Genomic DNA, 27,591 nt, shown 5'->3' with positions numbered 1-27,591 from the left:
TCTCAGCTGTTACTTTTGGGTGAGTAAAGCCCTGTTTTTACTTTGAAGAACTATTTTCCACATACTAAGATCTGCAACTTTTTGGGGAAATTTCTGGGGAAATTTTCTTTTTCCTGTTACTAAACCAAAACGATTAAAACAAGCCAAAGAATGAATGTCATGTAGTTGATTCCCAAGGAAGGCAGAAGCAATATTTTAATTTCCTTTTTAAATACTCTTAACAACTCTTATCATTGCAAGATACTCAGGCTGACTGAGTTCACTGCTATGTATTGTTAGATCACTTAACAAAAAATGTACAGTATTTAAACCTCTATGGTATACATGCTTAGATTAGAATACAAATACTGCTTATTTGTGAAGGATACAGGGAGATTAGTAAAGCACAGTTCTGAGTGTGTCTATGTGGCTCTTCCAGAGATGATTGGATTCTAGACCAGCAAACTGAGAAGGGACAATCCACCCTGGTTGTGGGTGGCACTAACCAATAGGCTTGTATACTAGATAGAATAAAAAGAACAAAGCTGGTGTACATTTTGAAGAGTTCCATTTTGCTTAAAGGGGTGTATTTGTTTTTTGTTTTTTTTTTTTTTTTTTTCAGCCTTCAGCCATGGACATCAGACTCTAGCTTCTTCAGCCTTTCAACACCAGTGGCTCTACAGAGAGCTTTCAGCCTTCATATCAGACTGGTGCTCCCTCTTTGTGCGTGCGTGTGTGTGTGTGTGTGTGTGTGATTTTGCAATTCTCTATGAAATAGTTTGTTGTGAGCTACTGCAAGACTACATGCAGGAAAAATCTGCATGAAGGAAACCTGTCATGGGTGGAGGAAAGCTGAGGCTGATGGAATGCTTTGAATTTGAGAAGAATTCACTATAAGGAAAAGGAATTCTAAAAACTACCCTTAACAATGAAAGAGCAGTGACAGTCTCATCTCTACCCCAAATACAATAAAAAATTTTTTTAAAAGTCACACTTTGGAGGATGATACTAAGTGAAATAATCCAGGCACAGAAAGCATGTTCTCACTCATTCAGGGAAACTAAAATTTGATCTCATAAAAGAGGATAGAGCAGTGATCACCAGAGAGAGAAGGGGGAGAGAGGATGAAGAATAGTTATATAAGGGGCACCAACTCATAGTTGCCTGGGAAGATAACTAGTGTTGGTTTTCAATAGTCTAGTAGGTGACCTATAGGCTGTGACAACCAATAATATATTCAAAATACTTAGAAAGTATAAAGGCATCCAACACTTGGGATCTATTAATGCTTAAAGATATAGAAATGTTATTACCACCAATTGATCATTATATATTCTATATGAGTATCAAATTACTATATAGTATACCATAAATATGCACAAATATTAAATATCAAGAACTACATTTTAAAAATCACACTAAACCATAGGATGAAGAAGTACAAGCTTCCAATTTGCACCCTGACTTCAAAGCTTTGCTTGAAAGATCAAATTTTTTAGTTTTTTTCTGAATGTCCCTATTTTTGTGTTCCAGAACAATGATTCTTAAAATGTTCCCTGATCCAGGAGCATCAGCATCAGCATCCCCTGTGAATCCATCTCAGGCCCCATTCCCACATCTACTAAATGAGAAACTCAGGGCTTGGCCCCCAGCACTCTGAGGGTCTTTGCAGAGGATTCTGAGACAATGAAGTTTCAGAACCACTCGTTGGCTGAGGCAGATAACTTGGGCTGCCTGTGACATTGTCAAACTAGGTGTTTGTTAGAATCCTCTGAGAAACTATATAAAAATAAAAATACTGGAATTTCAATGCCATTGATTTGAATTGAATAGTTAGGAATGGACCAGGAGAACAGCAATTTTTAAAAAGCATTCCAAGTGATTCCAGTACTGAGGACCATCGGTGTTTTGACTGCTATGAGCTCTAGGTTTACACAACTGTGAGTTCAGGGAAAGGTAGCTCGCTTGGAAGAAGGGACAGTTCAAAGCATGTTTAAACAGATTTGAAATAAAATACATTTCGATATGAAACAGGGAAGGGGGAATTATATGCTACTACCTTAGGAATTATTTGGAGACAATGAACATTCTAGACTGAAAGGAGGAAACAGAAACCTGGTGGAAGAGTCTGAGAGAATGAAACTTAAATAAAGAGGATAAAAGTTGCTTTGGGGTTTGCACTAGAACGCTATTGCACATACATATTTTGAACACATAAACTAATATCATTTACTCCTTGTAAAAAAGCCTAGAGAAAGACATCTTTATTCTTTAACATGTAATAATTTTCTGTTTTCTACATTGTTTGGTGGTATGGTATTGTGAGATTGGTTATGGCCAGGCAAAAGCTAGAAACTGACAAGATATTATTATAAACTTTCCTCCTAGATCGTGGTCTTTTCTTAGCCAAAAATTTCTCCAAAATGAAACTGAAACAGGAGTAATCCTTCAGAGAAGCTGGCAATTATACTACTATTCAGCCTCAAATAAAGTTCTCCGTTTCACTTCTCTCATAACTGAGCTACCATGTATCATTCACGGTCCTGCAAGTTCAGTTTTGGAAGGAGGTTCAGTAGCAGGAAGATTTTGGTCTTCCAGTTTCATCCATCACAGGAGTTTTCATGCACTTCCCCGACACTGTCTTGTAGGTGTCCTGGAAGTCCCTCGGCCCTCTGTGCAGTTCTCAGCTGTTACCCAAACTCCCCTGTCTTGGAGGTGAGCAGTGGTCTTCCAGTCTCTGCAGGAGGGACTTGCATTTCATGATAGACACTGCGTACATTCACCCCAAAGAATCAGAGCAGAGAATGCAATGGAAAGCACTTTGCAGAGCTCCTGTCTTCCATTCTTGGAGAATGAAACGGCATGGACCACTGCGCTGCTGTCCTTATGGATTAGCTCCACAATTACTCTTTTTTCCACTATAAAAACAAAAAATTTTATTTTTGTCCAATTTCTTGACTAATCACACTTGATGTCCATATGTTGTTTATATAACACATACACCAAGAAGAAATGGATATGAAAAGGGAGAGTAGGATATAATCAAGCTGTGTTTGAAAGTTTGCTTGTGATTTAATGTCCTACTCGCAGGTGAGCTTTCTGTTGCACAGTTGCTGTTGTTCCTCAGGTAGATCACTGGCTCAACATCTCCTGGTTTTCTAGAAGGCCACCCCAGCGCTCCAGCAGCTTTGGTCTTCACACACAGTCACAATATGTCACTCGCCCTTCCAGGTCGCACCACTAAATGAGCAGGCTGGAAGCTATGGACGTCCCTGGTGTCTTGTGGTTTTGTGCATACCTCTGGTACCCTTAAATAAGGCGCCCTATTTAGTTTTACTTGCTGAGAAAGCAACTATGCACACTGCCTGCCTGACTGGCACTGCCATGGGCCAGGCTCTGGGACCAGGATTGGGGACCTCGTTGCTCCTGTGCTGCTGGGTTCCTACTGAGTGCAGAAAATGCTTACTGCGCCAAGCTGTTAGGAGTGTGGTTATGGGGAACATAAGTGTTACATGCAGTTGAGTTAGAAATACTATAGACAGTGAGACATACTTTGCAACCATGGGGGAGACAGGCACTTCCAGCCGTGGGCCAAGCCGCAAGACAAAAGATCAAACAAATACATCCATATCCTAAGGACTGATGTTCTAAAGAGTTCTCTAGCTCCCTGAGGAAGTCAGGAGTCACCATTCCAACTGCCAAGGGAAGAGTCATTGCTAAGAATGCCTGCTTTCTAAGTGACTCACTGCCCCATTTGTCCCCAATTTATCAATTTTACCTAAACTATTAATCTTTTTGGTTAACTAACCATAGTTCTGTCCCATCTTATGCCCATCTACCTTGTGAGTTCCCAGTTTTCCCCATCTTGAACCAGTCTCACCCCATGATTTTACTCTATAAAAGTCCCTGGAAAAGACAGTCCCTGGCAACGCCCTCAGGACCCCTTCTGTACCTTTCAGACAGCTTTCTTTCTCTCAGTAAATATATTTTTCTCAACCTTTGTTGTTCCTAAAATTCATTCTTTGATTTTAGAGAACAAGAACTCGGTATGGACACAGTAGATCGGGAGTTTCATTCCCCTGTATCTCAAGGAGTATGAGAGACAACAGGACGCTTTAACTCTGAGTTTATGTCAGTGTTATAAAAAACAAGCACACAAGCTTGCCATTCCAGGCTGTGCGCTCAGACATCTTCCCTGTGCCCCCAGAGGCTCTGCTGGACTTGGCCTCTGCTCCCCACTCTCTTTCCTGGCAAGCATGTTAGATTCCCAAACTTGGGAAGCCGAGTTTTGCTGGGGTATACTCCCAGCACTCAGGCTGAGGCTGAGGCAGGAGGATCGCTGTGAGCTGGAGGACAGCTTGGGCTCAGTAGTTGCCTACTCCCCCAGGACCCTACAAGCTCCTCAACATCTTGGCACCAGAGTGTCCTTGGGGCCCATGGGCTCCCCCCACCCAGCACTGTACCCTTCCGCCTGTCTGTGCCCTCTCCTGTCTGCCAGTGTTGCCACTTCGTAGCTGGGCATTGCTTCTTGCAAGCTTCTGGGAGCCACGGGGTCTTTGCAGAATGTAAACCCTGGTTCCTGGGCGTGTTCCCCGATTGTGAAAACCCAGGGCTAGACTTCACCACTGCAGGAGCCAGTTCTTCCCTCCGTGAGCTAGAGTACCACACGTTCTGGCTAAGCAGGAAGTCACCTGCCACGAACCGCAGTGCAAATTTTAAAAGCAAACAGAACCCAGAGGAGCTGGTTTCCAGAGATCAGCATCTTGGCATCATGAGTCATTATTAGTACAGTATTTCTGGTTCAGTGTTTAAAATCAAGATGACTTTTCAAAGTTTGTTTTTAAATTCGTAAGTGTGTCACCTATGTGGTCTTTATATCTACCCATGGTCTTACACTTATAAATGCAAGAGTAATGGCTTAATTAGTGTCTGGTAACTGAAACTACAGGCGTTATTGTAGAGCATAACTTGGAGTGGAGGAAGTGAGAAATGAGGGAAGCCAGGAGCACAGATGTCCCCAGGCTTTGTAAAAAAATGACTCTTCTGTGAGTTTTCTAAATTTCTTTATATAATAGCAGCTTTCTGGCATCTCTTCCAAACCACATTTTTAAAAGGTGAAAAAGAGAGCAGTAAATATAATTCCCTGAGCACCTACATGCACTGTGCTGTGTAGATTGTGTGGCATCAGCACTTCCTGGTGCTGACTGTTCACATACCAGACTGCTGAGTTTGCATACTTATAGAGATCTCCAGGAGACAGTAGTACAGTTTTGATTTAATACAAGGCGTACATTTTTATGTTGTTTTGTGATCAGTGTTTTGTGTCTAGTCCACTCCCTGGGTCTGAGCAAATGTGTTTGTGTTAGAAAGTTCCAGGAGGGCAGGAAGTGGTTTTTCCTTATCAATCACCTGGTTTAAATTCCATTCATCTTAGTGTGAGACCTGAGGGTACCGTACAATTGCCAGCCACAATATGTAACTTGTACTTCCTGTCAGACTATCATAAATCACGCCAGGTCTGTGTACAGCTGTTATATATGGGCCAATGCAGGCTATTTTGACAGCATGTTTTGAGTGAGTTGAGCATATATTCACACCCTTCCTACTTAACAGACTTCTGATCAGAACCCAGATTCCCACAACTTTTCAGGCTCTGTTCACGTCCCTATTCCCCCAGCAGGCAATCTGGCCAGGTCACTGATTTCCCTGACTTGAATGAAGTCTTAGAACCATTCCCAAGAGGCCCCAGCATAGCTAACGTGTAGATAGCCTGCAGAGGACGAGTGGAATGGGAAGAGGTTTGTTAGCACAGAGCACTGAAACTGACACAGTTCAAACCAAAGATGAAAGCGTCAGAGAGTACCAATGACAGATGCTATCCTTGCTCTAACACAAATGAAAAAGACTTTTTAAAAAATGTTTTTCAAGTAACTATTCTAATTATCAAAAAATTATGCTTTTCACTAAATGCAGTGGTATGTGTCTCTAATCCTAGTATTCTGGGAGACTAAGGCAGGAGGATAACATGTTGAAGTCCAACCTGGGCAAGCTGGTAACATCAAAATCATGCCTCAAAGTAAGAATAAAAAGAGGGCTGGGAGATGTAGCTCAGTGTAGAGGCCAAAAGTTCAATGCCCAATACCATTAAAAAAATTAGTAATAAACTTTTTTAAAAGTACACACTTGTTTTGCTTAAGTATAAGAAATATTTCAGAGCATAAAATTTCCAAACTGCATACACTGAAATTATAAACACCCAAACACTATTAAATATGATTATCTTGGTTTAACATACTACTTGATAAATATGAAAGAATGTATGAAGTTAAAAATCTCAGGTGCAAAGAATAATGCAAAAAGAAAATACAGTATGAGAAATTCACCATTCCAGTGATATCTGAAGAAGTTTTAATCTAGCTTCCATCATTAACAGCTAAGCATGTAAGAGAAAGTCTTAATAAAGGTGAAAACTACTTTTATTTTCTCAGATGACTCAAAACAAACAGGACAGTGAAGAAACAAAGATATAAAATGCAGGAGAAAAATTAATGCTTTTTTATATTCAAAGAGTCAAAGAAACAGCTGCAAAAAACAAAACAATAAAAGGCCTAAGTAAGACTAAAACATGAAATCATATTTGGGGATGAAGCCCAGGGGTAGAATGGCTTAGCATACACAAAGCCTAAGTTTTAATCGCCAGCCCTAAAGTAAATAAACAAACAAAATGAAATCATTATCAATGTGAGGAAAAAAGAAATGGGACCACTTGAGTATGATGAAATTTTAAGAGACATTAAAATCCTGTTGGGAAAAAAATGGTAATAGAGATAAACCTGGACAAATGCACAAAACAGCTAAGTCCCTTTTGAGAAAAAATAAAAAAAGTTCCACAAGGAAACATAAAAGCAAACCCAGACTGCAGGCACTACAGGCCTGGGCCTCCCTGACGGCAGAGCTCACACAGCAAGAGTTTAGATCAAAAGACACACACACACCAAGTAACCACGCCACCTAGATTCAGTCACAGATTCCCAAGAGTCAGAAATAACACTGGACAAAAAAAGTAAACAGGACAATTCTAATGTTATTTTTATTTAACGTTTTACTTTAGTCTCCTTTAGCTTACCCCTTTATACCTTCCTAGCTGAAAACACAGTAAGTATAAGGTCTGAGCTTCATGGTATTCTTTTAAAATGATTCCTTCAAACCCTGAAGATGTGACTTTTGAAACCTGGAGGATGAACAGGCCAGGAAACACGAACAGGAGACTCATCTTGCTGCCTGCTTTGCTGTCACTCACAATGACTCAGACACCTTTCCGAGAGGTTGGAGAGCACATGTGCAAGCACGGAGTGCCTCATGATAACTTCCTCCTTCTGCAGCCCCATACAGGCTCAGGAGCATTTCAGACAGGACAGAAGTAATACAGAGAAGTACCGTTCTCATTCTCAGGAAATCTGACAGCAGAGTACACGTGCAAGTCAGTGCATTTATGGACCCAGCGCCATCACCTCTGCAGAAGGTCCTGCATTCCTGTCCTCCTGCTTCCTCCGTGTTATACACAAGGCCATTCTGTCTGGCCGTCAGCTATGGTTTACCTTTGGAGTTGATCAAAATAAGGACTTTGGACATTTCCCACCTGTGTTTAGTTGGAGACCTCTCTTTCTTTCAATCTCTCTCTGTGATTTTTAGTAGAAGAATAACATCTTAATTCTTTATTGTCTATTTAAAATTTACCTTGTGAATAAATCTTATGCATGTAAATGCTTATGAACAGTTCCTTATGTATTCAAGATACTAATTTTTAGCATAGTTACATAAACTATGAAAATATTATCTAAAGGAATTTGGCATTAAGTTTAGAATGTATTTAGTCAAATATTTAGAAAGAATTTTAACAATTAGTATTCATGAATTGTGGCTGTGAATCTGAGTATAAAAATATGACTATGTTTAATCAATAACTGGCTGATAGTTGTCCACTCTTTGAAGAAGTGTGTCTGAATATCCAGGGGAATAGTACCTGGAAAAGAAAAATCTGCTATTAGATACATTCAAGATTCAGCATAGTAGGTCAAAAAGAGTCTCAGATATACATAGTACTAGAAATTTACACTTACAAACTGATAATTTTATAAAACATTTAGTATGAAAGTATTAAGCATGTTGATTAATAATACATTGTAAGTTATTTAATACACCATGGAAATAACTTGCATGCATATAAAAACCTGTCAAATAATACCTGGCAGGTATTCCAGAATATAAGAAATGGATTTTAAAACCTAAGGTAGTACAATCTTAAAATTTCCAGTATTCTCAAAATAAGCCCCTTGAAAGTGTTTTCTCCAGATAAAACCTAGGTTAGGGACCTGCTTTGTCCTTTGTTAGCTATTTGTACCTATATGTTCATGCTTGACTTGAAAATTCCTGTATTACACTAACTTCTTCCACAATTTATTAAACTGGGTGAAACAATAGTGTACTTATATGTAGTCATTGTTAACTAGAACATACAAGTGTACATTTAAAAAGCTGAAGAATATTTCTCCTTAAAAGGCATGCATCCTTGAAAAGACTGTCTTTAACAGGAGGTTTCTTCAAAATATTCTTGAACTAAGGAATTCACAACTGTGGCTCTCTCATCAGTCTGAGTTAAATTTTAAAGCCTACTTCACCTGTCTTAGGTCCTATAAATGCATCAGACACCAGACAGTACTCCTTATATATTTTTCTTTAAAAAAAACTTTAAAAATTTGCTGTTTAAGCACCTAAGGTTGAGACTAGAAAAATGTGGCAAGTGTATTTGAGAAACTGAAGTTTTATATCCAATTAAAAATGTCAGTTACTGAGAATGTTTGAAATAACTTCTGAGTTTACTTTTCCAACTGTAAATTTCACATACTCTAAATGTAGGTCAGATATACTCAGTGAAATTCAGCATCTAAACTCAGCTGCTGGAAGTGATATCATAAAAATGTAAAATAATGCATTAATAAATTTTGTATCAGGGCCAGGGATACAGCTTAGCAACACAGTGCTTCCTCAGCAAGTGCAAGGTCCTGAATTTGATTCCCCAAACCCCACCCCCAATTTTTTTATACTGATAAGCTGAAATTATACTATTTGGATATACTAAATTTTAAAAATCATTAGATTTTATTTATCATTTCTGGTTTTACTTTTTAAAGCATGGCTACCTGAAAATGTGAAATTACACACATGCCTCACATATTTCTATTGGGTGCTATTGCTTTAAAATAATGGCCCCCAATAAATCAGTTAGCATCCACCAATAAATCTTGAGGCTTTATTTGGCTCATTTCTAAGCTAACTGCTAGTTTCATTTCTCTACCCCCAGCAACCTCAGCCCTTCACGGTCTCTAGGTCCCCAAAAGGAAGAAAACATGCTCCACACTAAGCCTGCTTATGCTCACAAGCACGTACACAGTCAGCACCGCTTAGTGGCCCGTGAGTGTGCACAAACCTACGTACTGCAGAGCAGCGATGAGAAACCAGTACTGACTGCCAGCAAGCCCCATTCCAACCAGGGTCTATCTGGTGCTGAGGGATTCAAAAGTAGCTTCTCATCATGAAACAGCATGGGATTCTCCCTCAGTAATGATACTCTTATCTTGCTACAGTCAATTTAAATCTAACCAAAATAATCTTAATCATTTATTATTGCAAAAAAATAAAAAATGGCTTAATATTCATTTTGTCATCAAAACAAATAGTGAAAAGAACTACGTGGCTAAGCACTGCTACATAGTTTCTCCAATGTTAGTATAAAATTGTTTTATTCACATAATAATGTTTAAAGAGACAAAGAAAAATGAAACAATGGGTCCCAAAAAAAGACAATATAAAATCTTTTGAAAAAAGAAGTGACCAAATGGGAGGGGGCAGTGGAAAGCGGATAAAAAAACAAGTTAAGATGTGTTATGTACATGTACGGATTTCCCACAATGAATGCAGTCATGATGTACTAAAAGCATGTACTACTAAAAATAATAAAGGAGTATTTATTGTGGTGAATTCCTCCTACATGGTCCCTTTGGTTAAGCACAAATCTATTTTTAAGAATAAAATGGTTTCCGTTCACATATTTCGCTGTGTGCTTTTAAAATCCATATCCTGTGCTTATAAAGCCGTATGTACTAAAAACTTCTGATCGGGCATAGTGGTGCACACCTGTAATCGCAGATTTCCTGAGCCTTACCCAGGCAATCATCTCAACTTCGAGACCAGCCTGGGCTACATAGTAAGTTTAAGAACAGCCTGAGCCACATAGCAAGACTCTGTCTCAAAAAACCAGAATTACTTGATTTTTAAAAAAGAAAACTCTGATGTAAAATAGTAACTATAAGCAGATAAAAGTTATAATTTATATATAACATAAATCCAAAAAACATTATACTCCTGAACTTCTCAGACTCCTATCTCTTCTTACCTTACCACTTCCTCTGGGTAACAGTTGTTAATACTGTTGATATAGTCTTGCAGGAGAGAACCAGGTTCTGCTTGTATCTCTTGAACTTTTCTAAGTCCACCACTTGTTACAAAAAGTCGGCGTGCTTCGCTATCATGTGGCAGCACCTGGAAAAGTGCAGCAATAAAAAGGCCAGGTTTTCTTTTCCAAGTCAGATTATGGCTACTTCAAAATGATAATTTATATGAGGAAATACAGATAAAAATTTATGCCCAATGAACCCATAATATAATGAGCCCAAATCTGCTGATGACCGGAGGTGAAATGCATTCTTTGTAGAAGTACATTAACTGTTTACATCATGGAGATGGGATGAAGGTGATGCACTGAGCATAGGAGATCTGCTCAGAGAGTGAAATGTGGTTTACTGCACTGGAGGTCAAGTTCCTTAGCACAGTTTTAGAGTCCTTTCCACCCCACTCACAAACACCTCTCCAGGCTCCTACCAGCCAGCTCCATGCTACACCCTTTCAATGACCTCACAGCACACATCAGGGGGGCACTTCTCACCTATGCCAGTGCAGTCTCCTGTCCTGGGGATGCCTTCAGACACTCCACAAACTCCTGCCTTTTGCCTGGTTAATACCCACTCCTAATTTAACTTAACTCACGTGTTACTTCCTTTAAGAACCCTTTAAGAAAGTAGAAAATTCTGCAAATCTTTCCAAAGGCACATTGATGAGTATATGACATACACTACAAACTTTATTTGACAATAGCTAACTTACAAAAATCCTACTGATTTTTACTTACTGTGAATGCTTAAAAGAGATTAATGGTCATTTTCACAGCAAGTTCAGTAAAACTAGTATTATTCAGTAGACTAACTTACAAAATGAAACTTTCAAACATAATGTCAGTTACCCCTTTTCAAAAGCTGATGACTGTCTAGAGATGACCCCTCAGTCCTTTATCCCTTTTCCTTCTTAGATGGCCAGATTAGGCAGCCAGTTCTTAGTTAGCAACCAAGAGTACACAAAAGAAACTGATTTTCCCCTTCCAGTAAGTTAGCCTTCCCCCCGCCAATATTTGGTTAGTTAGTTGATTTGTTAAACGGGCATTCGTTAATTCTTCCACACACTATTTTTTCTAAGCAACGAAGTTTCATCATTGTCTTAAAAGAAAGCAGAAAGAATCTGTGTAGGACTCACAGAAATGTATCCAGCAGTGGCTATGGTAATGGAAAGCAGGTACTTTCGGCAGTGGGTTTGAGGCTTAGCCACGCTGCTGAGGATCAGGGAGACAGCTTAGAGAACTGAAGTATATTAGTAGAGTCTATCTTTCAGATGAGTACATAAAACTAGACCTACTTAACTGTAAAGCCTATAGTATATGCTTACTATTTGTCAAATATAAAATAGAAACTGCAGTACTACATTCAGGTACTCTAATAACTAACTATTCAAATAAATTTGCACTTTTCTACCATTACAAATTTAGCATTGAAGCCAAAGATATAGTTCATGTGGCACAGCACCTGCCTGACAAGCGTGAGGTTGTGAGTTTGATTCCTGGTACCAAAAACAAAACTAAACAACAATAACAAAAGTAACCTTAAACATCTGTATGTTTTATTTCTTTAAAACATCTTAATTTGTGAATGTTTAATGTATGCCTAGAAATGTTCTAAATTCTGAACAATGTATTCTTTAATCTTTACAATAATCTTATGAAATAAGTACCCACTTTACAGGTAGTCAGAAGAAAACAAGAAGACACCAAGAAGCAAGCCCTCCCTGCAAACTGGAACCATGCGTGGGCTGCTGGGGTGACAGCCAGATGTCAGCCCATCTGGCACATGGGCTGGAAATAAGAAGAGCCAACATCCCTCCGCCTCCCCATATGCGAACAGCTAATTTGGAGAAACACAGGCTGCAATGATAGCTATTGAGGTAAAATACAATTTAATGCTTGTAATGTTGTGTTTCATTGACTTTAAAGGTCTAAAGCCAGTGGTCTGATCATCTATCCAGAGGATAATAATACACAATGTAGCATCTATGGGGGATCTCCTTCTGAAGGGGGTAGCCACTGTTAATTTCCTATCATCTTGTTTTCAAGTCCTGTATCAATTTCATTGGGTTTTTTTGGTTGAGTTTTATTCAGTTTTGTTTTATTTGATTTTTTTTATATCCAATGGCATGGGCAGCTATTTCAAAGATAACAAGATATATTATGGTAGCAATTTTGCATTTACTCTTGTTTTGAAGTCGTTTATTGCATTCATTGTTTTGTTTTTATTGGTTTTATTCTGTTCTGTTTTGATTTTTACTATGCCTGAAGGCATATGCAGCTATTTTGAAAACAAGAGGCATGATGATAACCATTGTTGATTTTATATTGTTTTGAAGTACTGTCACTTACAGTGGTGTGTTTTGATTTGCTTTATTCTGTTTTATTTTGGTTTCATTCTCTTTAAAAATTAGAAAATAATTACAGATAGCCAAACTAAGGTTTTGAGAGGTCAAAACTTCTAAGAAATCAGAGCTATTAAGTGGGGACTCCAGGTACTCTGAATCTTTTTTTTTTTGGCATTCTGAATCTTAACCCTGGAGCATTACCACTATGGTTTAAGACTCGCACAGACCCCTTTTTCTTTTTCTTTCTCTTTCCCTTTCTCCTTTAGTCCTTTCTTTCCCTTTTTTTCCCCCTAGTACTGGGGATTGAACCCAGGACCTGTGCACTGTGTTCTAGAACATTTTTTTTTTTTTAATTTTGAAAGAGTCTCACTAAGTTGTCCAGGCTGTCCAACGCAAGTGAACTTGCGTTCCTCCTGCCTGAACTCAGAGTGTGGGATTACAGGTATGTGCACCACATTCAGCTTCACTATTTCCAGTCTAATATGAACATGGGTTAAGCAGTTCTTTACATCTTCGGGTCACTATCCTGATCAGCAGCGACTGTTCAGTGAAGTTGGTCTTTCGCCCTTTGCTGTCAGGGGTCAGCTCTGCTGGCTGTGCTCAATTCTGGCATCAAACCTTTCTACCTTTAGATATTTCAGGGGCTCAGAGACCTTTTATTCTTATGGCTGTGTCTCCAGGTGGGTGAAACTAAGACAACGGAAAAATTATTAAAAGCTACTGATTACAATAAAGTATTTGTACTATGTGTTGACATGCAATTTACTTTCCTGAAAACAGTGAAAGAAAAAAAAAGACAGTACAGAGGCGCTGAGAAAAATGTAAGGGAGAAGGAAATGTTTTACTTCTACGTGGACTTTATTTACCTGTGTTGCCTTTGTCAATACAGATTGGTGACAGTTCAATAGTAAAGCCCAGAACTTCATGTTACAGTGGAAAAATAAAAGACAAGCAAGCAGAAAAAAGAAAAAACAAGGTGATGAATCATCTTCATTTTCCTCTCCTTCCTCCAGCAGTAAGTAAGGGGAGAGGGCGTTTCTTACCTTGCTGAACTGCCCAAGCACATGCTTCAGAATATTTGGAGGCGCGTCATACAGAAATGGCTCCAGCGCTGGTAGGTAGGTACATTTCTGTAGGATGCTTTTTATGGCTTTTTTGCACTATTGAAATAGAAATCAAAAGGGTAAACAAAAGTGAGTAATCAGTGGAAACCAGGTAAGAATTCATGTCACACATTCCTGGAATTTGAAAATGAAATCAAATTCATTGGTCTAATCTGCAGTTGTTTCACAAGTAAAAAGTTTTCTGAAAACCTCTTTTTTTAATTGGTTTTACCATTGAGTATTTTGCCAGTTAGCATCACGTTAAACCTTACAGTATAATGGTTTATTACCTGAGTTCTTAAAATAGCTATGAGGAAATTAAAATTATAAAGCAAAAAGTCACAGACTGTAACTAGTATATACTTGACTATTAAGATTTTTCTTACAGACTTATATACAACTATTTTTGAACTTAGAATATTCCTACTGCTTTATGGAGATATAATTTTATACATAAATTCAATCATTTTTAAGCATGCAATCCAATAATCTTTAGTAAATTAATAGAATTATGCAACCATCTCAACAATGTAATCTACAGGGAGAAACAGCCAGACTGCCCTCCTGCACACCCCTGCCATTGGAAGACTTTGCCTCCTGCAGGCAGCCAGTGTGGACAGGGAGATACAGCAAGACCAGTCCCTGTGCACCCACTGCCATCTGGATGCTTGCTTCCCTCATGTAATCAGTGTGGACAGAGAGAAACAGCCGGATAACGCCATGTATCTGCAGGCCATCAGAGGCACTTGCTTCTTGTGGGTAGCCAGCACAGACCAGGAGAGCCATGTGGACATGCCCGTGTATCTGATGCCATAGGGTGGGGGGTGGTCCCTGTGTAGCCACATAGGCTGAGAGAAAAAGCAGCCCCACTACCACAACCGCGGCCACTGGGGAAGCCTTGGTATAGCTGGACAGGTCTGGGAGGGCTTGCTCCATGCCTGACTGGCTGCGTAGATCTGCCCAACTACAGCGGGCCAGTACTGCATCCTGGGAACCTGGGGGGGGGGGTTCAGAGAAACTCAGGTGCTTGGCCCATTCTACAATGCAGAGGGGTAGCTAATATGGGAAGTGGCTGGGAACCAGCTTGTTGGGAGGAACCCAGGATAATGTCAAGACAAAGGAGCAAAACATAATCTCAGAACTCGAGCCAACACAGAACAAGTCTGGGAGATGTAGACATGGAAATATGGTCAGAAATTCTTTCATTATGTTTGTGATTTCTTCTTTTACCTGAGATATTATTTCTGATTTGATTACTTTTACAACCTCACAAAGTTGTTTCCTATTTCAGTTACTAGAGAGATTTCAGTTGAGACATTTTAGGTGTGTGATTTCCGTTTTCTTCCATGTCCACCTCTCCCAGAGGCATAGGGAACAGCAGCCTTTTTTTTCTGCTTTTCCTTTTATTCTATCCATGCTACAAGCCTATGGGTTGGGGCTATTTACACCCAGCTGGGTCTTCCATTTTTAGTAAATCCATTCAGTCACACCCAGAACTAAGCTAAATCTACTAGGGACTAATCCAGTCTCTCACACCCATGATCTGCTATTATACATCCATCCAGCTCCTCCCAAAAGCCCCACCTATGAGTGCATGAGACTTTGGCGAGTCATCTAGATATAAGCCATAACATGAGCATTTCATTTCTCATATCTCTGAGTGAGCTGGTTGGGTAATGATGATAAATTTATGTGTTTATTTTAAGAAATGGCTAAGATAGATTTCAACATGACTGTAACATCTTACATTCCCTCTAGCAATGTAAGAGGGTTCAAGGTTCTCCAAATGGCAGTCAACAGCTATTACTGTCTTAATAACAGAATTCCTGGGGATGTGAATAACCCATTGTATTTTTACTTTATATTTCCCTAGTGACCAGTGATGCTGAACATACTTTAATGTGTCACTGATTATTTTTATATCTTCGTTGATGAACTATCTATTCAAATTTTTTTCTGGGCAATATTTTAAGGAATAAAAACAAGATGTCATTAAAAGATCAGGCAGCCTTGGAGTTAGGAAAGGTAAATGAGGTAAATCATACAGCTTTAGACATACTCCAGTTGCTCCCATTATACCTTGGAAAAGCACCTTAAATTCTTTTGGACTCATTTATTTTTAAAAATAAAATGAAGCAAAAATCTCAGCAAATTGTTAAAATAAAAAATCTTATTATTCAATTCCTATTTCATAGGACAAAAGAACACTGAATGTACTAACAAGACATTTTACAAACAATCTGCACCTCTACAGCTCTACTTAACACAGAGCAATTAATTTTAGAGACAATGTTGACTTTAATTTTTCTAATACATTTATATTTCTGGACATAAGAAAAACTAAATATGTTAAATGACTTGTTTTTTAAATGAGTCAAAGTCTAACAGATCTTCACAGAACTATCCTCACTTTCATTTGCAGATCCTCAGAACGTTCTGTGGACATATACAGAGAAAGCAGAACGGGCAAAGTATTTGTGACGGCGACTGCCCGAGCATGTTCGGAAGTGTGTCGCCCAATCTGTCCTAAGGCCCAGGCAGCTGCAGCCTTAATATGATCCTCTGGTTCTTCTGACAGGCAGATTGACAGCTGGGGTACACCCTGCAGCGGTGATCAAAACAGCAAGCATTGTAAACCAGAGCAAGATTAAGCAATCCTCCAAGTCTAGACATTAGATGAAATCATTTTAGCCTTGATTCTTTTTGTCTAAGTGGCTCAATAAATGCGCACATCACAAAGGCTGTCATTTCTTAAATCAACAAAATGTCTAGAACTAAATTACCTTAATTATCTACTTTCACAACTTGACTTACCTAAGAATAGATTTTTCCCATCAGATAGAGGGACATTTAACCAAACAGAAGACACAGATGAGGCAAAACCATATTCCACTGTGACTAAGAATGTTTAGGATTTTAAAAAGTTTCATTTTCCTTTGCTAAAAAAGTAAATTTGGCTTTAATGGGATTACCTTTTTTTCAAGTACAAGAACGATAGTGAGGGGCTGGGGATTTAGCTCAGTGGTATAAGCGCCTACCTTGCAAGCAGGCAGTCCTGAGTTCGATTCCCGGTACCGATAAAAACGAAAAAGACAAAAAAAAAAAAAAAAAAGAACGATAGTACATTCAAAATTAATCAATCTTTTGTTCCAAAAAGTTGTACTTTATAATTCTGTGGTTCCATCTTAGAACATCTTACTGCAGTAAGTAGGAGACAAAGCAAGGACACACCTTAGAAATGATCACTGCCATGGCTAGGTTCTCGGAGTGAGCAGCCACATAACCTAGCATCATGATGCCAGGCAACCGTGTGTTCCCTTTGCAGGTCCCAATGCAGTCGGTCACTGCGGCCACCCCTCCTGTGTTAACGATCAGCTGTGAAAGCTAAGAGGCAAAAACAGAGCTAACTAATAAGAACCCAGAAAGCATAACATGATCTTAAGTTTAGCATGGTTATGCTTTATTTAGAATATAAAAACAACTAATAAAATGGAACTACCATTTAGAAACTACTTACTATATTAAAAGAAACGTATGAATATAATATCCTGCCATTTCAAATTCACAGTGTACTCACTGTGAGAGGTTTTATTCTGTGGTTCATTTTTTTTTTTTAAATACATCAATAGCACAACTTTTATCCCTAATATAGCAGATGTCAAAATTCCTCATCTAGACACTAAACCTAGGCTAGTTCATAACTGGCTAAACAATGAAAGCCTCGGGCACAATGCATGAATATGAAACAGATTAATCACTGAATGTCAAAAGACAATGGTCAGACTGGAAATATGCTAACCTAATTATCCCCTTTTTAGCCTAAGAACTCAGAGCAGGAAATCACTGTGTAAGACCAGCTACTAGAATGGCCATCATAGGTCAGATAGGTCTGTGTCTGTCTCAATCTGGAGGTGAAATATTCTCACTAATCCCAGGTAACATAAAATGGTAAGGATTGTGGAGGTCCATGGGCCCCACAATCTAGAAATAGAAAGCAAGAAAGGATTAGAAACTGAGACTTTAAGTCAAACTCTATTACTACAACCCAGTGGTTCTCAACTGAGTGGGGAGGTTATCCACTAGGCAGCATCTGCAATGTATGGAGACAGTTTTGATTGACACCTCTTCAGGGAGGGCTGCTATGGCATCCTGTGAGCAGGGACGCTGCTAAAGGACAATTCTACAACGTACAGAATAGCTCACCACACCACACTGAATCCATAATGCTGTTAATACTGAGGATGAGAAAGCCCTGACATAACCAGACCAGGTAGCGAAATTCCTGCGTCCCCAAAACAAACTGATGTTCTATTTACAAACTATGTATTATTGTATCTTGAAGCTTTTTAAAAATCTTTTTCACCTCAGGTGTATGTTTTGCAATCTCTCTAATTAAAGTGCAAGCGTTTTTCTTCACATATTCATCTTTGTCCTTCAGACAGGTAAGTACAACGGGAAAAATCTCTGCTTCAACAACCATTTCTGCCAGATCCACAGAATGTTTTGCAATCTGACTGAGAGCTGAAAGGACTTGTTGCTGTTAAGCAAAAACAAAGAAAACATTACTATGTAGACTCCACTAGTTTACCACAGAATTCAGATGTAATTTAAACAGCTTATATAAGTATATAATTCAAAGTCCTTTGTACAAAGGAAAAATTAAATATCAAACAGAATATTTCCAGGGTTTGAGACCTTCACAACTTAGTCTCATACTCATTTTCTTAAAATTTCCTAATTCCCAAATTAGTTTTATACTATTTAGAAATTGTACTGCAGATGATCAAATGATATGACTATTGCATGAATACTATTTCTTTATGATACTTAATTTATGATACATGTGGTGAGTTAGTATTAAAATGATTAAGCAGAACATATTTTTAGCACAATGTTGACATTATTTCAAAGACTTTTTCCATTGCTTAGCTAACACTATCAATTTTAAATTGGCAATTTAAAACTAGAATACAGGGCTGGGGATTTAGCTCAGTGGCCTAAGTGCCTGCCTTCCAACTGTGCAGTCATGAGTTCAATCCCTGGTACCAAAAAAACAAAACAAAACACAAACATAAAACTAGAATACGAAAGTATAATTGATTACTATTAACTGAAGTATGACCATTTTCATAAGAAACCTAAATATTATAGCTGGAAGCTCAAAAATCTTTAGTTCCCTTCAAACTCTGAGATTTGATGCTTTATTTTAGTTTTTGATGCTATCATTGAAGCTACTTTTAATTTTCAACATTGCACACAGTTTTTCAATCAGAGCTTCATTGTCGGACACATAGTATTATTATTTTTTTAAATAGTATTATTTTCATATATTAAAATATCAGTGACATAATATGTTCATGACTGTTTTTTTTTCTTTTTTTTTTTTTTTTTGAACTGGAAATTGAACTCAGGACCTAGCATTTGCAAGGCAGGTACCGTGCTGCTGAGTTATATCCCTGGGCCCTCATGTCTGTTTTCAACAATGACTAATTATTTTTTAGCTGGATAATTTGAATCTGTACACATTTCCATTTTGCTAGGTTGCAGGAAATCTGTTCTGTTTGCCACTCAACCATATTGCAAAATACCTTCAATTTAGCATCAGGATTGAGGATCATCTGGGCTAAGTGAGCGATAGCTCCTGCGTCCACCACTGTCTGTGCTAACTCTGGAGAATGCTTTGAAATATCACTGAGCGCTGAGGCCGCAATCCTTTTCAGAGCAATCTCTGGCTCCTGGATACAGAGCACTAAGAGAGGAACAGCTCCCGCATCCACCACAGCTTGTGACAGTTCTGTGGGTCCAAGAAAATTAATTACGTGAGTAGGGGTGACTGACCCACATACTGACAGACATGGCAAAGGGTAATGGGGAGGGTGTACTTCTCAATGCCTACATTTCCAATCCATCTTTCTGGTTTCATAAAACATGTAGGCCAATCCTGAATTGAAAAGAACACAGGTCAACAGATGGACCTCCACTTACATGAACACAAAGGAGGCAGATTAGACTGAAATGGCTTGTTATTCTTTTTTTTTTTTTTTTTAATGGATACAAGCAGATGTCAGCTGTTTAAATTCTGACAATTCTGCACTTTTCAATAGGCAAGCATTTTATGAATGATTTATAATAGAGAAACCTAAAGCACCAAAAATTTATTAACTACACTAATTAAGCAATATTTTATGCTATTTATGAGTAAAAATTAACATGAATCTTGTGTCAATAATCTCAATTTTTAAATTTCATAAGATTTCTAATATTTAAAAAATACTTTATACAAAATAAAAAACTGTGTTTTCACTGTGCATTAAAAACTTTCAAAAATGAAATTTGCAACTGTGCAACATACTTTTATATAAATGTAATGTTCATATAAAATAATACATTTATCTTAGTTACATATCTGAAGTTAGCTAAATATATATGAATATTTTTAATATACATGATGTTTCTTATGCCCCTTTTTAATTCTTGAAGTCATAAGAGAAGAAACACTGTAGTGGTTGTAAAAGAAAATTTAGAGGAGAATTCCAAGAAATTGACAAAATCCTAAACAGCCTGCAATGGAGGTGGGTGCAGATCTAAACCTGTGTTATGACATTCTGTTAATTTTGTGCTCATAATGGGGACACAAGAGGGAAGAACTGGAACAAAACTGAGTGATTCTGAGACCTCAGAAAAAGAAGTCAAAATGAAGACACTTTCCAAATAAAACAAGGAGACAAAAATATGTATAAGCACACACATTGAAAATTAGAAATACAGAGCTTCTAGGACTCTAATTGATTTAACTTCATGGTGTTGTAATTTAATAATACTGCTTGTGACTCTGGTTTCTAAAGAGTTTTGTTTTGCTTTCTTGGTACTGGGATCTAACTCATGACCTTGTGCTTGCCAAGGGGCAACTGAGCTAAATCCCTAGCTATTTTAATCTATTTCATTACAAAATATAAGAAAGTCACAAATTAACCATTTCTTTACACTTTGGTGGTTCTATTTAGCAATATAACAAACATTTACTGTTTCAGTTTCTGTAGGTCAAGAATCTAGTAACTAGCTGGCTGCTTCCGGCTCAGGGCTTCTCAGCTACAAGGTATCAGCTGGATCTAGTGCCCTTCCAAGCACACTCATGGCAGTGTGAGGAAAAATCTCCAGTTCTTTACCATGTAGGCTTCTGAACAGGATGCACTTGATGAGGCTTCCCACAGACAGAGAGTAATCCAAAGAGGACCCAAGACTGATCCCAGGAGTTACAATCTAACCTGAGAAGTAGCATGTCATCTCTTCTGCTACATTTTCCTGGTAGAGTGGGGGAGGACACTCCCTAAGGATGTCAGCGACCCCTGACAGGCATCAGTGCAGGTCCTTGCAGAATCTGACTACCATCAACACTTCTGAGAGGCAATGACCACAAGTAATAGTAACCTACCTTAGCTGTACTTTGAGCTGAGTAACTAGCATTTCTAATCACAGGCAGAAGTAAGAAAAGCATGGAAAGGCAACTTGTGTATTATGAAAAAGTCTCATGTGACATTTCTCTCCCACTCACAAATGTCATTTTTCCCTGTACTCATTATCTTCACCTTGTTTTCTTCCGTCAATCTTTAAAGTCACCGATTTAACCTCAACACATGGTTTCATTATTTGAGTGCTCAAGTACTTACATATACACAGTGGCTTTGAAGACAGTAACTCTGGATTCTTTAAAAAGTCAAGTAAGAAAGGTGGCCCTGCAGGCCAAGGGGAACCAAGAAGGAAGGTACACAGCTCCCTGGAGACCAGTGGTGGCCATGTTCGCTGGGAACACAAGGAAGGAAGCTACACAGCCTGCTGTACACCAGTAGCTGCTATGCCAGCCAAGAAGCTGCACAGCCCACCACGTGCCAACCAGAGTGTGGGCTGGGAGAAAAGAACATCCAGCCACCCCACCATTCCCTGCCCCCTACCTGTAAGCAACCAGCTGACTGGGAGGAACAGGGCTGAAATGGTAACAACCAAAGTAAACAAACAGCCTAACACTTGCCTTACTTGATTGACTTTGCAAACCCCAAACTGGTAGCCTGGGCAACTATTTAGAGGTTAGCAATTTGCAATCACTGTTTTTGCTTCATTTTATTGTTCTGTTTTATTTCTTTTAAAATAAAAAAAAGTCAAACAGGCCAGTGCATGGTTGCATTTAAAGACTGTCTCAAAGCTAGAAGACTTCATCAGGAAAAAAAAAAAACTTCCTCAGAAATGTTCGACCTGACTAGACGCAGTTCCACAAGTCTGCAACTGCAGTGACATAGGATGCTGAGGCAAAGTTTTTCAAAGAAGATTAACTTTACATTTCTGCAATATGAAGCCTGTGAAGGGTGGGATCTTGCTGATTCCGGAGATGCCATCAAGACATCTTTTTATTATCCTGGCTTCTTTCCAATGCTAATCTTTTTAAGCAATCTTGCTCTCCTTTTCTCCAACTTTTCAGTTGTTCCCTTTCTGACAAAACAGTAAGTTTTTAAAATGAGTTGTTGCTCCTGATTTTCACTATAAGCCTGGCTGAAAGCATCCAGAAGTACCCTGCCACAGTCTGAGTGCTGGCCTGCCTTGAAATTTCTCCCAAAAGATCAATCAGTTCATCAGTTTCAATCTCAGTCTCCTGTAGAGCTTTGGGAAACAGGCAAAATGTAGAAAAACTTTCTGCCAGTACACAATACATGTAGCCTCAAGTCCAACTGTCAGTGGAGTCCTTATTCCCAACTGAAACCTCCTAAGCTTTTGCTAGAGTCTCCCATCAATCGTGGCATCTAGCATTCTACAGCTTCAATAACCAGCATCCCCAAATTGCGCCAAACTCATTCCATGGACCACTTCCAAAAGTTTCTCTAACTTCGTGGTCACAGCAACAGCCCCATTCCCACTGCTGAACACAATTGCCAGCACTCAAAAAGACGGGAAGTTTATTTTGGTTCAGTTTCAGGAGCTGCACTGCTTATATGGTCAATTGGCTTCAAGGAAGAACTGACATTTAGAAGGGTCTGGGGAGAGGAAAGCCACTCGCATCACCACTCGCCAGTAGAGTTCTTTTATTAAAACTGATCTTCAAAGCAGGCTTTTAGGGTAACCATGAACTCTCTCATCATTTAGCTTTTGTCAACCTGCATTCTATGGGTATATGCAATTTGTAGTTCTTCCTCCAATATCATAAATTTTATTAATTAATCTTTTTAAAGAGAAAAAAGAAAAAAACAGAAAAAGGGTAGAAATAATATATAATCACAGTAAGAAATCACTAGCTGATAAATAATATATTGTCCTCTAAATCAGAATTTGTCCATAGTTGTTCAAGTTACAAAGTAAAGCATACAAAGTAGACATTCAAACTGTGAGACTGCAAACAGTTCTGTTCAATGATCCAACAAAAACTTAGTAATATGGTTATCAATCCTACACACTTAAACATACGTGCAGTTGTATCCTTTAGCGCACTTTCTTTTCCTCTCTTTTTTACAATATATTAATTATTATTATTATTATTATTTTTTTTTTACAGAGATGAGGTCTCACTGTCCTGCCCATGCTGGCCTCCAAGTGATCATCCTCCTGCCTTGATGTCTTTCAACCTCGAAAGTAGCTTAGTTTACAGATGCATGCCTGGCTAAATATCATAAACGTTTTAACATGCCCTTCAATATTCAATATTCACACTAAAATCTTTCATCAGCTGAATACTTACCATATGCCAGGAATTGGTCTAAAGGCTTTATAAATGTTATCTTCATTATCCTTACAAAACATCTCTTAAGTAATTACCATTACTTACCCTCTTTTGAAAATGAGTAAGTTAAGGTTCACAAAGTTTAAAAGCTATCTTCAAGGTTATACAGCAGCTGAGTGATAGTGTTTATACTCACGTTTATCTGCTGCCTAGTGCCACAGTGCTCTTAACTCCTTGACTGTGTTGCTACTTTATTCCCTACTCCATGACAGCAGAGGAACAAAGATATTTTGTTGATGTTTAAAACTGCAGTTCGTTGACTGTTATTAAAGTTGATTTTTTTTTTTTTTTTGGTCTTTTTCTTTTTTATCGGTACCGGGGATTGAATTCATGACTGCCTGCTTGTAAGGCAGGCGCTTATGCGGCTGAGCTAAATCCCCAGCCCCTAAAGTTGATTTCTTTTTTTACTTGTGATTGTTAAACAGAACTCCATTTTCTTAGTATGCTATTTGTTCATAAGCAACTTGTATAAAATGGTAGGGTGACTCTGTTTCTTGTGTATTTATTATGTGCATGTGTCAGCACAGCTTTTTCCCAAAAAGCCCCAGTCCTATCTTAATCGCTTCACTAAGACCCTAGTTCTTAGGAGAAAGTGGCTCTTCTCCTCCGGGTCCAGTAAGAGTGCAACACAGTTTCTACAAAGTTACATCCAAGTCTTCACTCACCCCTGTGGTGCGAATCCTCATTGTCTCAGAATGCTCTCATGAAAACACAGACCTAATGACCCCTTTGAGGACTAAACAGCATAATCATCTTTATAACTGAATGCCAAGATCTTGAGACTCAGACCTGATCCCACGTGCCATGGCCTGCCACATTCTTTTCTTTCCCTTTAAATTTTTCTTCTGCTCAGATTAAGACTGAACATACAGGTATTTTGTGGGTATGTGATGCAAACAACTTAGTTGTCATTTAAAACTGATCTCTCTTAATTTACAAAAACATTCTTAAAACCCCACGTACAGTTTAGAAACTGGATTTACTTAAATTTCCCAACATGCCCTCTTACCTGCATTATGTCTTGAAACACATCCAAGTGCCCAGGCTGCAGCCTCCTTGACTCCAGGGTCAAAGTCTTCCAAGCATATCACCAGTGCATCCAGTGCTCCACAGTCAACTATGGCCTGCGCTCTCTGGGGAGAATGCTTCCCAACTGCTCTCAAAACAAATGCAGCGGCTTTCTTGTAGAAACGCTGCCAGGGCAAGAGAGTTCAAACCTAAGGTGAACTGTGCGCTCACATCCACAAAATATAAAGCAGAACAAAAAGGAACATTAAATGAAGCCCAACTTTTTTTAAAAACAAAAGTTGAAAAACATTATGTAAGTCATTTTCGTTATTTTATAGCCCTCAATTACTTCCATTCAGTAACTAAACTGAAAACGAGATCAGTTTTAAATTACATTTCAAAAATTTTATTCTGAAGCATGCACTGAAAAATTCTATAGAATAAAAGTAATGAAATTCCACAAATTCATAAACTAATGGAACTTTATGCATCTGTCTTATACTGGTAGGTACTGTCTGATCCATGGGTGCTCTTGCATTATTAGCATGTGCACCTGAACTCTCTGTCAACTGATAAGTTCATTTCCTTTACTCGCACTCAGTGGCAAGTATAGCATCATTAGCTCAACTAATTTTTTTGATGTCCCAAATTATTCCATTACATAAACCTAAAGGCAAAGTATTCATGGGATATTTTTAAACTTCTGACAAATCAATAAACTACAAAGGAATGTAAACTATTTGTCTCCTCTAGAAATGTATTTTTAAGAAGAGAAAAGCAAGTTACCACTGAATTTTTAAAACTGCTTTATATTATAATATTTTCTATAGATAAATTTTGTCCAATTAGAAATGAGAAAATGAAACTGACATTCAAGTTTCTCTTCCTATTGTTATGAAAATTAAACTTACGTAATATTTTGGTTAACACTACTGTTTTATGGTTAAAATGACAGTAATAGTCTCATAACCCTTTCAATAAAATCCAATTAATCTACTTTACATTTCAAGTTTCTGTTTTTACAGTGACTACGAAAAAGTGACACATTAATTAACTCTAGATTACCTGCTTTGGAAGCCTTCTATTAGGCTAAAACAGTGATATAAGAAGAATTAAAGAAGAGAAAAAAACACAGGTTTTTTTTAAAATGCATTTTAAAAGACGTATGTTACTACTATAAGAAATAGGCCACTTTAATACTGTTTTGATGAATTATGTTGTCTTTAGCTTTTTTATTTTTAGTTTTTATTTATGTCTTTTTGAGGGTCTCTCTATGCAGTTCAGGCTGGTCTTGAGCTCACTTTGTACCCTTATGCTGGTCTCGGGTTGCAATGATCCTCCTGCCTCAGCCTCCTGAGTGCTGGGATTATGGCGTGAGCCAACATGCCTGGATAGTTTTTTAAAATTATAACTCAATTTCCACTAATTTCTTTTAAGAATTAGAGTAAAATTTTCAATAACTTTCCATAGATTTTCTTAAATTGTATAAAAATGATGATAATACATTTACTATCAATACTTTCAGCTAATTGGGCCTTTTTCTGCAGAACTGTCAAATTTACACTTCACAGGTTTCAACAGTTACTGCTAACTACAGTTTCTATAATTCACTTTCTACTTTTCTTTCTCTTTACTTCTTCCAAATTTCTAATGCTCTTCTGTCTTCTCATCATGAAAAGAACTGCCTTAAAGCAAAAGCAAAACCACAGTACTTTGCACTGTATAAAGAGGAGACTAAGCTCAGAAGTGATTTACAGGTTGGCAGCATAAAGACAGAAACTTGACAGTGACACTGCATTCTCAGTGACTCTTCCCTTCTCTGACCAAAATTTTTTGTGTCTTTATAACTGTTACACTTCTACTGAGGACTGTGTGAGACACAAAAACAAAAACCTTGTCCTTCAAGTGAAGCACTATGAATTCAGGAGGAAGGATGTCTAAAGAAAAAAATACAACAAAAATAAAACTTATGGTGCTTCTTGTGAAAGCATTAATATGTGATTCTTGAATCTATAATAAAATTTTGCACACTTAGGTCTTTTTTAAATTTTATTTTTAAAACTCTGGTAAAATATATACATTGCAAAAATGTAGTGGTACATGCCTATAATCCCAGCACTTGGGAGTCAGAGGCATGTGGATCACTGTGAGTTCAAGGCCAGCCTGTGCTACAAATGAGTTTAGGGTCAGTCTGGACTGTGTAGCAAGATCCTGTCTCATAAAAGACCCCACCTAAAAAAGTTCCTTAAAATTTAATCAGCCCCTCTATTCTGCTTCTTTCTCCCAGAAGAATCACCAACCTGCTTCTGTCCTTACGGACTTCTACATTCTGCATATTTTACCTAAACAGTAACCTGTAACACAGGTCTTTATAGTTTAGCTCTTTCACTTGGCATAATGCTTTCTAAGTCACCTATATTGTAGCATTTACCAACACATTGCTCCTTTTTATGGCTGCATAATAAGTTTGTTACATCAATATACAACAGTTTGCTCATCCACTCATCTGCAGGTTCCTTCACCTTTTGGCTAATGTGAATAATGCTGCTTTGAATACTTGTGTACAAGTTGTTTATATGTGTTTTTTGCAGGACTGAGAATTTAAAAATCAGTCCTCTGCATGGTGGACAAATACTCTACTGCTGAAGTACACCCACAGCCCTTGTTATTTTTGAGACAGGGTCTCACTAAGTTCCCTGATTTAGCCTTGAGCTTGTGATTTCCATGCCTCAACCTCCTGAGTAGCTAGGATGTTATGATAAAATGGCGAGTAGACTCAATAGTCCATGATCCTATTTAAAAGGATTCTCAATCAAAAATGGCACTACATAGAAATGTACAACAGTATCATATAGGAAAGGAACATTTTGGGATACTTATAGACCATGT

The 27,591-nt window shown here is 38.1% G+C and overlaps 1 protein-coding gene across 4 annotated transcripts in view; it reads right to left on the bottom strand.

The window, feature by feature from the left end:
* Positions 1-7,043: 7,043 nt before the first annotated feature.
* Spag6 (sperm associated antigen 6) overlaps positions 7,044-27,591 on the bottom strand; it is a 43,305-nt gene continuing 22,757 nt past the window's right edge. For 2 of the 4 annotated variants that reach the window (XM_063238094.1, XM_063238095.1), the window contains 9 exons: positions 24,704-24,887; positions 19,523-19,728; positions 18,298-18,471; positions 17,166-17,318; positions 16,345-16,536; positions 13,875-13,991; positions 13,698-13,751; positions 10,433-10,578; positions 7,044-8,002 (listed from right to left, as the gene is read on the bottom strand). In XM_063238094.1, the coding sequence (XP_063094164.1) occupies positions 7,933-8,002; positions 10,433-10,578; positions 13,698-13,751; positions 13,875-13,991; positions 16,345-16,536; positions 17,166-17,318; positions 18,298-18,471; positions 19,523-19,728; positions 24,704-24,887 (1,296 nt within the window). In that variant the 3' untranslated portion in view covers positions 7,044-7,932. The remainder of the gene's footprint in view (positions 8,003-10,432; positions 10,579-13,697; positions 13,752-13,874; positions 13,992-16,344; positions 16,537-17,165; positions 17,319-18,297; positions 18,472-19,522; positions 19,729-24,703; positions 24,888-27,591) is intronic. The other 2 variants (XM_003462725.5, XM_063238096.1) reach the window with 2 other exon arrangements.

The sequence above is a fragment of the Cavia porcellus genome, unplaced genomic scaffold (assembly GCF_034190915.1).
Source record: "Cavia porcellus strain 051 isolate PalLab524CR breed Dunkin Hartley unplaced genomic scaffold, mCavPor4.1 scaffold_27, whole genome shotgun sequence".
NCBI classification, from domain to species: Eukaryota; Metazoa; Chordata; class Mammalia; order Rodentia; family Caviidae; genus Cavia; species Cavia porcellus.
This window is presented reverse-complemented; position numbering and strand designations above follow the sequence as displayed.